This window comes from Parus major, chromosome 3 (genome assembly GCF_001522545.3).
Source record: "Parus major isolate Abel chromosome 3, Parus_major1.1, whole genome shotgun sequence".
Taxonomy (NCBI): Eukaryota; Metazoa; Chordata; class Aves; order Passeriformes; family Paridae; genus Parus; species Parus major.
In genome coordinates this window covers 26,300,808-26,318,107 of record NC_031770.1, presented here as the reverse complement: position 1 = coordinate 26,318,107, position 17,300 = coordinate 26,300,808, and the positions used below count along the sequence as shown (strand labels likewise).

The 17,300-nt window shown below is 36.0% G+C and overlaps 1 protein-coding gene across 2 annotated transcripts in view; it reads right to left on the bottom strand.

Annotated features, from left to right (window-relative positions):
- PRKCE (protein kinase C epsilon) overlaps nucleotides 1-17,300 on the bottom strand; it is a 288,985-nt gene that overhangs the window by 21,520 nt on the left and 250,165 nt on the right. For both annotated transcript variants that reach the window (XM_015622198.3, XM_015622197.3), the window contains exons 12-13: nucleotides 6,521-6,659; nucleotides 4,044-4,232 (exon numbers count right to left, since the gene is read on the bottom strand). In XM_015622198.3, the coding sequence (XP_015477684.1) occupies nucleotides 4,044-4,232; nucleotides 6,521-6,659 (328 nt within the window). The remainder of the gene's footprint in view (nucleotides 1-4,043; nucleotides 4,233-6,520; nucleotides 6,660-17,300) is intronic.

Below are 17,300 nucleotides of genomic sequence, written 5' to 3'. Positions count from 1 at the left end.
TTTCAGAGGTTTCAGCCAAACTATAAGAGTCAAAGACTCCAAACTGTAAATTTACTGCAGGAAACTCTTTCAGTTTGTTGTTGAGACATCTTAATTTCATGTGAGTGGGAGTGCTAAGGGAATACATTCTCTTTCAGCATATCTAGTTCCAGCTTTAGCCAAAAATACTAAAGGAAAGAAAGACAATCTTAAACTCTACAGAGAGAAAAGTGATCAGTACTTGCAGAAAACTTCCCTTTAGAATGGGCTGTCATGTCCCCCATAACATAACTGGCACACTCTCTTTCATTTTTAGTATACGATTAGTGTCAGCAACTGGAACTAACTGGTCTCCTCTGGTGTGGTAATTAATAAACTTCTCACTACTATTCCTATCAGGAAAAAGCTGTGCAGTAGTGTAAGACACTGGTATCAACTGATGTCAGCTCATAATACTTTACCTGATTTTTCTTCTGTTATTTTTTTCCTTCTTTTATTAGCAATTGCTCTACTTATTTTCTAATTTGTGTGGACATAAATTTTTTGCAATTCTAGTAGCAACAAATGCTGTTCTTATACAGACAAACACATTAGCTCAATAGCTTTGCTATAATTTCACATTCAGATATTATATAACATTTTTAAATTTAGAAAATGTATACAAAGTAAACAAAATGAAATAATTGTTCAGTACCTTTTCAACCTATGTATGACATTATACTATACTTCTGTAGGGAAAAAAAAAACTTAGAAAAAAAGAAATCACTAATGCATGCCCTTGCTTTAGTACTCCAGTTATTAGGAGTAAGGAGCTACTTAAGCCCTTAGAATTATTTTAGATATCTAGATCAACCATCCACAGAAGAATACTCTAGCTGTCATTCAGAGGTATAACACAGATCAGCAAGGCAATTCTGTCTGTGATTTCTGACATACATGTGCCATTCTGAAGATGATCCTTCTCTTTGGTCTTGAGTTCAACTGCTCTGCAAGTTCTGCAAGTGGGCAAGTCATATCAAAACTACAGGTAATATTTTCTGTAAGCAGGAGAAATAAATGTTTTGAAAGGATTACTGTGCTTTGTGAGGTCTCTTGAAAAACCACAAAACATATTCCTACATTCCTCTGCTTTATTTTATCTCTAGAACTGGAGCGAGCAGGCCAGGAACCCACAGCCTCATGTGTTCATAGAAACAGAACATAGAAACTACAGGATATGCTTTTTGTACCATATAATCCAGGTATCAAAGAAGTAAAGTATGATCCTAGTATCTGCCATGCTTTATCTTTGTTTTAAACTGGAGATAGGGAAAGCATCTGGACATGTAATTTTTTAAGTGGCCCAGAACATGAAAATGTGACTAGACAGTCCAGTTCAGTGCTGTACTTCATAAACTTCATGAAACATTGAAATGGATGATGAAAGAGAATGTATTTTAAGAATGAATAATTAAACAAAAATATCATATGCATATATGATGAAAAAATATCAAACTTCCAAAGCAGACATTTAATTCCATTAACTTAATCCCTTTCTATTTCTGAAGCAAAGGCTGAAATTTATTCCCTGTTTATCACCAGCATCAACACTGATGCAGCTGGCAGGACAGATACTGCTGTTTACTGCACTCTGCTGAAGAGATGGTTGCAAATGGAGCTGACAGCCATAGCCATAAGCCTTTTTATTTTCCCATACTAAGGCAGGAACCTCCTTTTCTGAATGAAGAAGCCTTTTAGGATCAGCATTCCTTAAATTAACTTAAATGATAACAGGACAAAATGATGCTTAGGGCCTGAATCAAGGATCACTGGGCTCCCCAAATTTTGTATCATACACTTTAAAAATACAGTTCTACTTCTGTAGCCAGAGACTGTCATCCTGGTACACAGGGAACACACACTGTAGAGACAACATCTCTCCATTGCTTGGGAAGAAGCAGAGAGCCAATTTCAATGAAGAATTGTTTTCTTTACTACACAGGAAAGAATTTAAATAGCAATTCCTGTCAATTCACAAAAACAGGACTAGTAAGATATGTGGATTTTCATGGAATAAGCAACATGCTGCCTTGTAATACTGAGCCTTAATATCATCATCAGTGTTTTGTTGGAAATAACAGGAAAACTGTTTCTTCAGAAAATAAGACAACATTGTTTTTTAATACAAGAGAATGTCTTCTTATTAAACTTTCCTTACATGCTGTTTGAAGGCATGTAAAAATACACAGTTTCTAAAGAATAAAACTCATGTCTCAAAGCACAATGTAAGGAAACAAAGTGTTCCAAAGTTAATCCCTTGCTACCATTCAGCAGTAAAATACATAGCCGCCTCTTTCTTTCCTCTGTTTTTCCTGTTCTTCATATGGACAAATATCAGATGAAGAACACAAGTTTCAAGCATGTTTCACACCACAGATGTGTAGGCAGCAGGTTGCTAATCATAAAGAAATGGGTTTTATTTATGGTGTAAATTGCCACAGCTCCATTAAATTGTATCAATTTATGCCTAAAAGGCTATGACTACAGCAAGATACAAATCACCATTCCTACTATCAAAATGTAGATCCGGGAAAACAGCCTCTGAAAATTCTGTAGAAAAGTCAGCTTTAAAAGAAAATCCCCTGGACTACAATGAAAATCAGATGTAGGTATGAAAACAGACAACAACCCTTCCTTTACAATGTGCCAAAATAACCCCTGAGCCCTAGATTTTAGCCTGAACTCTGCAGCTCAAGTCCATATATTTAAATTGCTGAAATGAAATAAGGGTCTGGAAACAGAAATGGTTGCATGAAAATATCATGTGAGCTAACAAAAAGTAGTCAGAAAGCTATATGGGGGAGAAGAGAGAAGTATTAATAAATTACTACCAGCAGCAAAAAATCCTCCATATTCTCACTACAGTGAATGTAGGAAAAGAGATCCTTAAGCAAACATTTCTGAGAGGTTAACTTTGACTTCTGCTTTGAATCATTGTTAGACCATCTCTCTTTCTCAGCTAGAATGAGCCTGAAGACATTTTCATTAAAAGGTAAAGATGAGAATTTCTGCAGAATGTGCTGTCCACTGGTGTAAAAATCACAATTGGTTTATGTCTCATATATAATTTCAAAATAACCCTGTATGAAGATCTCTGCAGGATTTTACACTATCAGCTGCCTTCTTAATTGAGTCTGTCTTATTCCAGATGCTGAAAGAAAAATATGTGAAAAGGCAGAAATATTCCAGTTTCAAAGATGGTGGAAAAATGGAATAAATAAAAATCAAATGATTTTTTAAAGCCCAAAATCATTCTCAGGTTTTCAAATTATGAGGATTGGCATACTGCTTCTGTATTGTTTTACTTTTAATTTTAGGATGATACTAGCACAGAAGAAAGAATTTATGTGTCAGTGTCATATATGACTTTATAAACCTGACTTTATAAAGACAATCTAAAAACTGAATTTGCCCAGTGGCACAAACTGGCTGATTAAAAAAATTGTGGCATTTGGTGACACAAGTTGCTGTCAAGTCACCACTCATACTGAAAAATCCCAACGAGAACAGAAACAATCACACTAAAGTAAGACTACTTATCATGTGATCTGTAAAATAGAACATGCAGCTGTAAATCAGGTCTTTCAAACCCATCTTGATGACAGGGGAAGAAAGGAAAAGGGACAGGAAATTTTGTAAGCAGGTTAAATAAAAAACATTTCTTCTTTAATTATGTAGTACTTCTCCCACTCTAGTGATGGGAGTATGCGGCATATAAAGTGTCAAAGTGATAGCACAGTTCTAGCTGGTTGGGTTTTCCCTGAAACATGAATCTGCAGTACACAGATTTATTCAGTGTACAACTGCATGGAATACAAACATTCTGTTCCTTTCCCACAAGCAGTGTAATTTATCCCAGGCCCCATTATCCTAACAGTGGCACTGTGAACTGTGCTTGAACTCCCACTGGTGACTGCTCTCAACAACTTTCAGCAAATTCAATTTCAAACAAGGAAAAAACCCAACAAAACAACCCCCCAGAAACCCATGAGGAGGAGGAGGAAAGCAAGTAATGGGAGACTCACTGCTTTTAAAATGCTGACAGCTTCTTTACTGAGCCAGACTGGATACAATACATCATCATGAAGAATGGATTCAAAGAGATCATCTTCATTGTCAGCTTCAAAGGGGGGTTGTCCAGCCATCATTTCATACATGAGAACACCCAGAGCCCACCAGTCCACGGATGGACCATATTCTAGCTCCTGGAGGATCTAGCATAGAAAAAGAGATTGGATTGAAGGGACAAGTGAGACACGTCGTAGCTGCACACTTGCTATTTCAGCGTGATACAGCTCTTCTATGCCCCAGTGCCTAAGCAGACCTGAATCATACACTTATTTCAGTAACAGCAGGCAGGGTTTCTTACCCATGCAATTTGCGCTAACACAGCTAAGTGTCAATGAGATGCTGTTCTCAGAAGTACTGATGGAGTTTATCAGTCCCCTGAGTAAACAAAAGAGCTGCATATCCTTCCAAGCTGTTTCAAGCAGGTCACACTATAGGGGAAAAAAAATCTTATATACAAAACAGACTGGTGGAAAATGTGAAACATTTCTTTGTCTCTATCTTGAACAAACCAAACTGAACCAGCTTCTAATGCTGCACAGAGATCATCTGAGAGATTTATTCTTGTCCTTTAGGTAGAGCTGGAGGAAGCCAAAACCATTTTTGTTCGTGTTCATTTTATAGCATTAAACCACTGCATAAAATATGGCTGTAGAATTCACTTTAATTGTGCTTGTTTTCAGGAAAAACTGGCTACAGCTTCTCATGAAGCACAAGTTCAATCTTGTAGCAAATATCTTTAGCAGCAAGCAATAGTTCAGCATGATGGAGTTTTATAGTAGCAGTTGGTATTACAGAACTACTGTCATGCCAAGAACAAGTTTGATTCTTGTCTTCTTTTCACTGGAAAGAAGCTTGCAGTTTGGCTGCATTGGTTCAGCATTACAGGGAACCAGGGAAAGGGGGGTGGGTGCCTGCTTAAGGTGAACCTGGCTACCTTAAAATGACTTTGAATGGCAACAAATCCTTACACAACACTTTAACAGTGCAGTAAGAAATCCTGTGGTGAGCTGCTTGGGCTTCGTGCTGTAGTTGGGAATCAAGACCAATATTAAACCAAATCCAGTCTTAACACAAAAACACAAATGAGTTTAACATTTGGATACACAGATCTGGATCCCAACCACATTCTTCATTGAAAGAAAATTATATTTTATAGCCACCAAATACAGAAAATTAGATGTATACTTTTCAAGGGTTCTGGGCACTATTTGGAAATCAGATACTGTTAAAGAAAAGGAAATTAAAACATATCACCATGGTGCAAGAGAAAAAGAAGCAGGGGCTAAATTTCTGTACTTAAGATGAGACATTGGAAGCCTCAGTAAAAGTTCCTGGGCTCTTATTATTGCTTTATTTTCAGTAATAATTTTCAAAGAATTTGTCAAAGGACTCAATTAGTATACTGAATCAGAAAAAAATTCATAAAAGCCAAAACTACAACACTGGTATTTATTTTCTTTTAATGCTGAAATACTTTTCAAACTCTGTAAGACACACCTTTATATTATGATAATTTCAAGATGATTCACACCTTATCAATTGTGCTACCAAAGTTGGACAGCCATGAACACTAACAGTATGGATTTATGATTTATTATCTCTAATGAATAATAAATAACACTTTTCCCCACTGCAAATTCATGTTTGATGAAAGACAAACCAACAACACTCTTCAATTAAACCTGCACACTGAATGTTCAAGTGGATAGATGCACAGGTTACTAACTCAACTGAGCAGACAAAGTCTGCCTAGCAGAATAACAGTTCAATATTGGTTCGTTTTAGGCATTTTGAAATGCACATCATAATATTAAAATCAAGGATATGTAAAAGCCACACAGCACTCAGCTATTTCTTTTATTCAGTGAACATATTGAAATGTTGCCAACTAATATGCAGCACCTATATCTAGTTTCCATCTTTCTGTGCAAGTCTACGAAACAGTGCAAGCATAGTGTCTTTCACTCACAGATATTTTAAAGAAAGGAAAAGAATTATATTCCCACAATAGCCATAGACAAAATGACACCAAACACATGGTTTCTTCTGAATGAATATGTTCTTTTAAACCTCACTAAAAATAAAAACATTTTTATGACTGCTAAAGATTACTAAGATTGCAGTACTCAGTTGCATCTAGCACCTTAAAGGCTGCTGAAAAATCATCATAATGATGCTGAGTCAAAAATAAACAAATTGAGAAAAATAACTTTAATTTCAGGAAACAAATACTAGAAAAAACTCTCCTATCATCAAGGAATAGTGCTTGTGAGCAGTAGAGTAACCATTGCAAGACTACCTAAGCACAACTGCAACAGTCTAGTCTGCATCTTAAATATTTTCATCTACATGTGAAGAGTGTCTAAAATTACACATATAAGAGTCTGATGAATAAGAATATCTATAGTCTTAGTGCACTGCAAAAAAATACCTCTGGAGCTATGTAGTCAGGTGTACCACAAAACGTCGTGGTGGTCACTCCATTCAGAATCCCTTCTTTGCACATCCCGAAGTCAGCCAGTTTACAGTGGCCTTCTGCATCCAGAAGAATATTGTCCAGTTTCAGGTCCCTGAAACACAAAGGCCTCAAATTAAATCAACTCTCAAATTTTGATCATGTGCTCTTGAATTTCATAATAAACTATAGAATTTGACAAATAAGTGGTTTCCCAAACACCACTGACAAACTGTCCTTCACATGTGTGCATGAAAAGTTGGTAATGGTCACTAAATAGACCTAGTTAAAGGCAATAAAATAAAGATGCAGACAATTACAAGCATTTTATAAGACTTTTACTCTCTAGCTGCATGAAAGCACAGTTTTATGTATTCAAGGTAGCATCAGAAAATTTGGGAAAGTTCTGTTTCTTGCTTCCTACAGATCTATCATTCTGTCAACGTGATCAGTGAAGCCATTCTCTCTTTTTGCATTAGCACTAAGCAAGGAGTACCAATTTATCCATACTCTAGCATATGGGTTCAGTGAATAGGTATTTTCAAACTTGGATTACTTTGAATTTGATTCTTCATGTAGCAATTCAGGTGCAGGTTGCTGAGGGATGAAAAAAAAAAAATGAGAGGGATGAAAAACAACATTTCCATCCTTAGGAGCACTATTTTCTACAGCTTAAGCCTGCTCAAAAATAATTTAAAGGGAATATTTTGAATTCATTGTTAAGCAACATATATTAGCAGCTGTTTCTGATCGCTTGTTGTACAAATGCCTTTGTGTCAAAACCACATAAATGTCTGCTTATTAAATTGGGTTGACAAAATTATATGGTTGAGAAAAGGATATCCACCTTTGCTGTCTTGCCCTCTGCATATTTTCTAAATATACATTTGATGGTTATAACATAATCCAACCTAGATGCTAGGTACTATTTAACTTATCTGCCACTTCCCTTAGACTTAATTACAAAAGGATGAGGAAAGTCAGTACATAAAAGAACTCTCACTTGAATGAACTGCCCCCTACCCTCCCACCAATTAAAACCTCTTCATCATGTAGAAATAATAACACAAACATAAAACAAAGGCCAAAAAAACCCACTTATATTACATGTGTATCAAAGCAACATTTGATTATTATATTCCTGTGTCGGCTTTTAGGTATCTCTGATGTATATTAAAGATACGTAGTCTATTTAGACATAAAATAGGTAAATATATATAAATATATCTATGTGGTATTATATGTATGAATACATAGAGAGGTGAGAATCAAAATAAGAGCATGTCTTTAAGTGACTTTGTCAACACTTTCTGATTAGAATTCTTTTTCCTAGAATAATCAGACAAATTTCCTTAGGTTGAATTGATGAAGAAAAAAAAAAAAAGTGTATGTGTAGGCAAGTTCTAAATCAGAAAGAGGGATAAAATCCCATGCCAGCCTCTGTAAATGAATTTCAGCCCAAAAGCCTATGAAAAGATGAGGATTTTTTTTCAAAAATCCTTTATGACAACAAATTTGACCTGAGTGAGGGATGGGAAGTCACTTTACTGAGAGAATTTCTTCTAGAGAAATGTCTCCCTATCAGATCCCAGCCTTCAGAACCACAGGCACCAAACATGGTGGAAGCATTTATGCACATTAATTGATTAAACAGCCCTTCCAAGGCTGTAGTATTTTAAGAGTTTTTGTAGACATGTCCAAGGCTACAATATGCTGGGATTTCCCTAGAAATGTTCTTTTCTGCCTCTCATACCAGTTTCAGTAGGTGGATTTTAGTGTTTCCTTTTTTTTCTTTTGACACTTGTTAAACATTTTTAAACATGCTGACCCATATATTCCTCAAGCAGGTACACAGGCCAACATAAAAATCAGCTATTTCTGGGGCACAGTGGACTTGCTAGTCAAGGTCTGCATAATCACTGCACATCTGCAATGATACAGCTACAAATCAGATACTGGGAAACACTGGAGGACTTACTACGCATGTAGAAATAGTTTGTGTTATGTACATGTTACAAAGTGGTTTTGTGTCTGACATGGCACAACAAAGTCATATTTACCTCAGAAACTGTAAAACAACTGTCTCCTACATAAACTAGCTATGTCAGATATGGTTTATGTGGCTGAAGTATACTCTGGCTGTAGAAATGTTTATTGCAAGCAATATCTCCTACATCACACTTCGCTGTCTCTGGATTAGCTATGCTGCTCTTGCAGGTCCTCAGTGGTCACCCATGTATGGCCCCTTGGAGCAGACTACGTATTTTATCATTCCTTAAGATCATTAATTTCAGCAGTTCCTAAATAATCCAAGATCCAGCTGGCTGCAACATAACCCCCTACGTATAACCATTTAAACCCTCAAGTAACCACCTCTTCCTACCTCTGGAAAGTGATTTGTGAGAATTGATGCCAAGGCAAACAGGCATCAATGGCTCTGTGTCCCCCCTACAAGAAGTCAAAGAAACAAAACAAAGCTCCCTGCTTCAAAAATCATGTTCCTTCCCAAAACTGCTCCTTTACAGGTGCTACAATAAAAAGACCTGCATTCAAACAGGACTATAGCAACATCAAATATAATGTGATCATCAGTGTACGGCTCTGGCAGATTGAAGAAGGAAACAAGATTGTAGCTGTAGCTTTTAACCTTCCAAGTGCAGTTTTATATTGGATGTTCCTTAACTAAGGAAGAATACAAGCTGTTTTTCAAGAAGTCAAGATATTCAGATAGAGAAACCAAAGTATAATTATATTTGATATAATCTTGGAACCACTTACAGCCACCATCACAACAGACCAGAAAGAAGGTCATAATACATATAATTATGACAGGAACTGAAGAAATTCGAGAGGCTGCTTAGAAAAATGGATCCACCTTTATTAAGTGTTTTAACTATTCAGTGTTTATGAGAAGACTCTTAAATTACGTCTTAACTCTGATTGCAGGACTTCCCCATTTAGGTAGGTGACACACTGGAGTTGTTAGGACTTAAATAATTTAACTTTCATTTAATGCCATCCATATGGCAGCTGTGGACTTGAATGGAGATACAGTAAATAATCCAGGAAACTCCTAAGATAAGTGAAACCTCAACAGCAATAAAACATTAACAATAAGGCACCACATAGTGATAAGGACAAGATACTCACCATTCTCTTTATTTATTTAAGAATTTGTATAAGACACAGAAATTAGCAATAAAAATTTAACCTGACAGTGAAAAAACAGAATAAACAAACCGAGCCAAGAGAAAACTAGGAAGAGTCTAATTATTAAATTCTACCTGTAAAGAGTGACAATGAAATTTTAAGCCTAGCTGTAAAAGCACAAGTCAATTTACCTTTTTTACAATTTACCAAACTATAATCTTAATTGACAGAAGAAAAGCATCTGGTACACCCCTTTATCAAGCCAAAACAGTGTAGTGAAGCCTATAAGCCTCTTCAAAACTCTATTGAAGGCACTGAGGACATCAGCTTAATTACTCACGCAATAATGAAATGTAATACCAGTAGAATTGTGTTATCGCAAAGTGCACCAGAGTTTAAAAAAAATTTGGAAGAGGCTAAAACAACAGCAGTATGACTCCCGTCAAATAACATATGGGAGGTTAAAAGGTAAGCTGGGATTCTGCCAAAATCATAGCTGGCACACAAGATTATCATAGTCCACAAAAGCTTGCACCAAAAATCATTCTGTAAATTTACAGTTTCCAGATTAAAAAAATAAGCCAGAAAAAAAACCTCCCCAAAGCAAGAAATCTCACCAAATCCCTCTAATTCTGCAACTTTGAAAAATAAATCTCAGTTAAATAAATAAATGTGAGAGTAGGAGTGGATAATGTGCTATTTAACACCTCACAGGAAACAACACCCCCAACAACCAAAACATACAGAGAAAAGGAAACAAATGAAAAAGTAAGAGAAAAAGTTATCAGGGAAGCATGTCTTTCCAGATCAGCAGCCTCTCTGAAAAAAAATTAAAACTTTAACTTTTAGACCCATATTTCCCCAGAACTGTTCCAAGAAACAGTCAGCTCTCCTACTCCTCCAAAAGTAAAGTACACAGCCATTTCTGGAATGTAAAATAATCATCTGTACAGGTTGTTCCATTCTGATCCATTCCGTGTTTTATTTGTTTCCTGGATTTGGTGCCAGTTGTCTACCTCTGAATAAGAACATACCAAATAATACAGTGTCAGATAGTTCAATGACAAAGGTCCATTAAATTCTTATTTTTCTCATTTTGCATTCTCTTTGTAGTAAGTAAGAAAGTCATCTGTGTGTCTGACAAAATGAGTTCCTACAACCTGAGTAATTAATTATGTGCAACTGCAGACAACCTAACCAGTTAATCCAGGAGAATGCTCAATTTCTTGAATTCAGAAATGCTACATTAAGCTGTTTCTCTCCTTTGTTTTTTTGCCAACATTGTAGAGTCACTTCAGCTGACTTGAGCAGTCATTGCATGAAATGTTGTCGGCTGCTTTTTTTTTTTTTTTTTTTTTTTTTTTTTTGTTGGGAGGTGGGTTTTAGTCTCTCTTCTGCATACCTGCCAGCATCACAGTCACCTCAGAAGCTGAATGATTGGCAGTATCTCAAGAAAGAATCAGGATTATGAGCTAGGTTTGTGCAAGTTGGAACAGAAGAGCAGGCTGACTACAGGTAACCTGTGTGAAAGCTTCTGTAATGCTCATTCCTTCCTCCACATGTGAGTTCCATGAGATACTGAGTGCCTTGGCTTCCTCCAAAGGCTCAGTGGATGAGTATTCACAGGACTGGGTTCTTAAAGTCTGAATCTCACCCAGCCAGAGAAATAAGCATCTTGTGTGTCACTGTGTGTCACAAGTGTCAACTAGATATCACAACATTTTCTTGCTGAAAGTAAGGCAGTTAAACAATCTAGATGGGTTTGGACCAGTAAAATCAGAAAGTCTGCCAAACAATTACTAAGAGTAGCCTTTCAAGGCAGTAAGCAGCAGTGACTAATTAAACACACATTTGAAGAACAAGATCAAGCAGCTGAGAAATATGATCACAAGCTGGCAAGCAACCACTTTACAGTGGCCACTTTCCCACTTCTACTGACTGTTGAGCAACATTTCACAGAATGAAGCACAATAATTATTATGTACAAATAACAATATTGAAAGCAGGAATATTTATTTATAAGGTAAAAGTTAAATGAAAGATTGTACCTTACTAAACATTAACAGAAGATCAACATTCAGAAAGATTTGAAAGCAACAAAAGCCTAAAGTATGGAACTACTGAACAACCACATTTCAGTGACTTTCAAATGCAGCAAACCCTTTCAATAGTGTATTTGAAATCACTGCCATTGTTCCCCTGCATGGGAAAATCACATCCTCTCTGCAGGTTTTAAATAGACAAACAGTTCACACAAGAAACCACAGAAGGTAAAAAGGAAACTTCTTACAACAACAGGGAAAACCATCAGAATCATTCTGTAGTTACTAGTGTTACTGAAATTCATAACTAAAGACAATATGATCCTCATAGCACTTAGAAATTTCAACAAGATGATTTTTTAATCTGTTTAATTAAGGTAAGACTTCTACATTCCTAGAATTACTTTCTTAGTTACTCAGTGGTATCCAAGTTGCTTCTGAGACAAAGATGCTCACCTACAACATCAGGTCTCTCATGTCCCCAGAACAAATTTCCTCTTTGGTGTCCTCAAAATACTGATAACTAATGTATAAGATTACAATTCTAAGCAAGATGAAATTATATATGGAACTAATCAGAAAACATAAAGGAAAATCAACAATTTGAAAGTTCTGATATTAGCTTCTTTAGTGATTAGATCTCACCAAATTAATCTCAGTTTCCACACATAAACAGAACAGGACAAATGTATTAGGGGACTATATTTGCAGAGTAAATGTTTTTTTGCTCTAAGTATTTTAGTCACAACCCATCAGCAAGGCTGTTTTTTCCCTCTGCAACAGATCAGAGATAAATGGGAAAATTCAAACCATACCTACTAAGAAAACATAATAATAATAATAATAATAATAATAATAATAATAATAATAATAATAATAATAATAATAATAATAATAATAATTTCCCATTTAAAAACCTCTAGGGGAAAGAAGGACCCTATACTTTCTGAGGTTACTGAGCATATAAACAGGCAATAATTGTTGTGTTGTTGGGTATTATGTTCTACCATTGATGACCCTTATCTATGGAGTAAAAAATAGGGGACATGCTGGACTTTTCATGCTTGTGAGTGAATTCATGACAGTAGAGCAGTTTGTGTTAGCAGAGAGGAAGGAGAGGGAAAACCTGAGTGAGACTAACAGGGAGAAAAAGATTCTTCTGTTGCATTTGTTCTAGGATATCTCAGTTTTGCCTGTGATTAACGGAAAATCTTGGAATTTCTCTGTGCTGTTTTTGTGTTGATCCATTCAGTAATTACTGAATTTATGATACACAATTTTTGTCACAGTTTTTGTTACATTACTTGATAGCATCAAAGAATAAAGATAATATGTGACACAAACACTGTAATAGAGTTGTACTCAGTAATATATAGAAAACTCTGCTGTGCAGACTTGAAAACTGCTACTTTCCAGTGTCAAGTTTGGAATAAAGTGAATCCACCTTATTCTGATGTGCATCAGTGTGTATAATTGGTAATGGCAGATGAATTAGTATCACAGACTTAGTTTCAAATAAAGTCAGAGATACTGTAATTCATTTTCATTGAAGAAAACAGTGATAGTTCGGACAGCAGTCTAGACATAAATAGGAAGTGTTGACTTTTAATGTGAACATAGTGACATTCCCTTGTCAGGCATGTTTACTTTACAAAAACAGACATGTTTCCTTATATAAGACAATATCCACCACCCTGCCATTTGCACAAATTATTTGTGGACTAAGGGGTAGCAAAGATGAGAGGAGGGATGTAGCAAAAAGCAGTTTGCTATCTACCCACCAAAGACATCAGAGGGAGGTAAACACATGATCACTGTCTATGGCTCTGCAAGCTACAATGCAAAAGTGATGCTTACAGATGTATAACTTCACCTCTCCAGCAGTGCCCACCATTGAAAAAACTCTCATGTCAACAAGGTCCCAAAACAGAAAAGAAGGCTGTATGTATTACATGGTCCTAACTGTTTACTGATGTCTTAATGACATATTGAACAAAGGTTTAATATTAATTTCCAGCAGTTTAAGGAAACCAATGACTTTTACAATAGCAGAAAAACATTTTCTTTAAAATAATTTCTTTATATGGCTTTCTACTGGCTTTGACCATAACTTTATTACAATTGTCGGTAACAGCTTAGGACATTACTGTGCCTGATCTGCTTATCTTATTATACTGGGTTTCCTTTAAATAATGTGCAGGCAATTAAATATATTTTACTTAACAGCTTTCCTTTGTATGACTTTTTCCTTTCTTATTATTTTCACATTTTTATTTGTGAACCTGAGTGAAATAAGTACAAGTTCAAATAAGCATTATGTAAAACATTCTCTAAAATTGGCTAAGCACAGAAGGGAGTGGTCTCTACTCTTTCAAGAGAAGGTTGCTTTAGCAATCACGTTACTTTATGAACCTCATCCTTCATGACTCCCACACCTGGGAATGCAACAATTTTTCCATGGGTCTGAGATAGGAATGCAATATATCACTACAATTTTGCCTCTTAGCTTACTGCCAAAGACTTGATTTAGACAAGCTTTTTGTAGGATCCCAGCAGCAATTCTCCCTTCCCATGGCCCACAGGTCTGGAATTTTTGTACCAAATAAGAACTGCCACAAATGGACCTGGCTTCATGTTAGGCTGTTGCATAGGACAAACAATCTGCCTCAGAAAATTGCAGTCAAACTGGATACCAAATTATTTTCCAATTTTGTAAGGCTTCTTGAGATTTTACAAACCCTTTGTGTTTCTCTCTGGGTGAAAACACAAACAGTTCAGAGCTTTTTGTGAAAGTAAGGTAAACAGCCTCCAGCCTGGTGCTCCAGCCAGGGAGCTGTTGCAGGTCCTGGTCCCCGCCTCAGCCTTCCGAGTGTCTCAACATTAAGGCTACCAGTAGGTCCCTCAGGGATTTTCTTCCTTCGTTCTCATTCTCTCTACTTCAGTTTAAACCACCATTTTCTTACTTTTTCCCTGAAAACTTCAGCGGAAAAATTCTTAACTGGTCTGCATATTCAGGGTGAGAACAATGGGGTGAAATCTGTCCTACTGCTAATGATATTTACTGTTTCAGCCTCCACTATAAAGCCCATCTGTTAAGTCATTGCTAAATATCTAAAGCGATAAACCTCACTGACACCTTGGTGATCTCGCTGAAGACAAGAGAGGTCCCCAGGCTTAGCCAAGGACTGACTCAAACTGTGGTATGGTACTCTGTGAGGTTCGGTGCTATTATTTTTGTATCTCAAACAACATAAAAATAAGATTGTGTATTATAACAATAGGTCAGGTGGAGCACAAACTCAAAGTGCCTACTATGTATGCCCATAATCCTTTTAAAGAAAACTACTTAAGAATTATTTCCTAAAACCACTCGATGAAAGACAGTGAAAGTGGAAAAGCTGTAAAAGCTTGTTAGATCAAGTTTTGAAAACTCAGTTCTGAAAAAATATTACCAGAACCTTAGAAAGCAAATTTATCAGTAGACACCATAATGAAGTTTGGATCTGCTAAAGAGGTTTTCTTTGGAAACCAAAAGCAATGTTGGTTTTTTTTCTCTTTTTTTTTTTTTTTTCTCAGTGACCTTAATAGGTAGGATGACAAAATCATTATAATTTGAACAACAATATAATAAAAATCCTGCAAGCAGAAAGAAAAGAGCACTTACATTTCAGGCACAGTTTCTGTGTCTAACCAAAAAGGCTGAAATTCCTTCTTCTCCTTCCAACTTTTGACTGAAGCCTTCTTATACAGATTAGAAAACATGCACCAAACAAATGCATGCAAATCAAGGTAGCACTTTGCATTTCTGTAGCAGTTCTCATTGAGCTGTCTCAGCAATGAATCCTTGTAACTTAATAACCCACAAAAAGGATCTTTTATCTTATACAGGTATCAAGAAAAACAGATTTAAAATAATCAACTCAAATTCCATCCATTTTTAAAATTTAGCTTGAACATTAATGTAACTAGAGCTCTGAAACATTTTGTTCTGGTTTTAATTTTCTATCCTATATTTTGAAAGATTTTGACTAGATTTGTGCCACAAGTCATAGGAGGTTAATTGAGGTACCATGGTTTTCCCCAGACTCCCTCCATGACCATCTCAACAGATATCTTCAAGCAGATGATACACAGAACATGTGGGCTGCACAGCTCCCTGAAGCAGTCTGTTCTATTCCACTGACTGTAAATGTACTTCAGGAAAAGTAGAATCCTGACTTGGAAGCTATAGTTGTGTTCCCAAAGTTAGGTGAGATGAATATGAGCCTTTGTGTACTAAGTATGGTACAAGCTGCTTGCTAGCTTCCTTCTTTCCAGATAGAGATTTCATTCAAATTAGATGCAAAACTTCCATTTCTGTAGTTGAAGGTCAAACTCAGGCAGATTTCTTAAAAAGACCTGCATTTGTCCTCTCAGTCATGGATGAATTGCCACACACATAGTTTTCTAGGCTTTTAAGTTACACCCTCTTATAATTCTTATTTTTTATGCCTTAGATCACATGCTCTGTGATGTGTGCAAAAACTCCCTAGATGCATATCCATAAAAAAGCCAGACATCTAACTTCTCTGCTTTGACACACCAAAAAAAGGACTCCAAAGCATTATTATTCTACATTGTTTCAGGCACACAGAGAGTATTCTGAAAAAAAAAAAAAACAACCAACAAACCAGAAGAAAAGCTGCTACTGTAATCAGGCATGATTGAAGGCATTTCCTGTATTTTGCTATCAAACCGGTTGTTTTTTCCATTACATACTAAGTGAACTTTAGTAAGGTCAAGACACCAGAGAAAAACAGGATCAGAATATCTTTAATCAACTAAATTTGAGTATTTTAGTCTTTCTCTTTCAGTTGTTTAGCCCTGGATCTTATCTGACATCTCCAAATTTCTTCCTTAAATCAGAGATACATAAGCCAGGTCAGTTTGAATTTATCCTTTAACCAGTTGTTTTCAATGGCATTTAACTTGTTAGCTTTACACTTCCCCTAGCCTAGAGGTCAATCAACCTCATGCTGTTTAACAAGACCAATATTATTTTAATATGATATAAGTCCAACAGGGGAGATGGGTTTTCATTCCCAATCAAAACACTGAGCAAAAAAAACTTAGCCACCACAGTGACTATTAAGATCAAGGGTAAGTTCTGAAATAAGTATTTAATGAAAGGCAAAGCTGTGATAGCATAGGTGAAATAGATCCAATCTTGTATATTGTTATCCTGCTGTCACACTAAGTGCAGATTATTTTAAGGTGTATATAATCCCCTGTCCTATGCTCTGACCCTATTAGTTTTGGAGAGAAAAAGCCTTTATCTTCCATGAATTCCAGATGACATTTTCCTTGTTAATTGTAGTAGTTTAGATTTACTAATTTGAGTTTCCTGGCCAATGCACCAAATTAGGTGGTGGATTTTAGCACTAGCTAAAATCACCAAGGTACGTACTCATTTCTTGCTGTGGGATATGGATTAGGAGAAGGGCAAAAAGGCTTTAAACTTAAAAAGAATAAAGAAAGTTTATTAACAGAACTACAAGAATAAGAAACCAGAATAATGTCGTTCC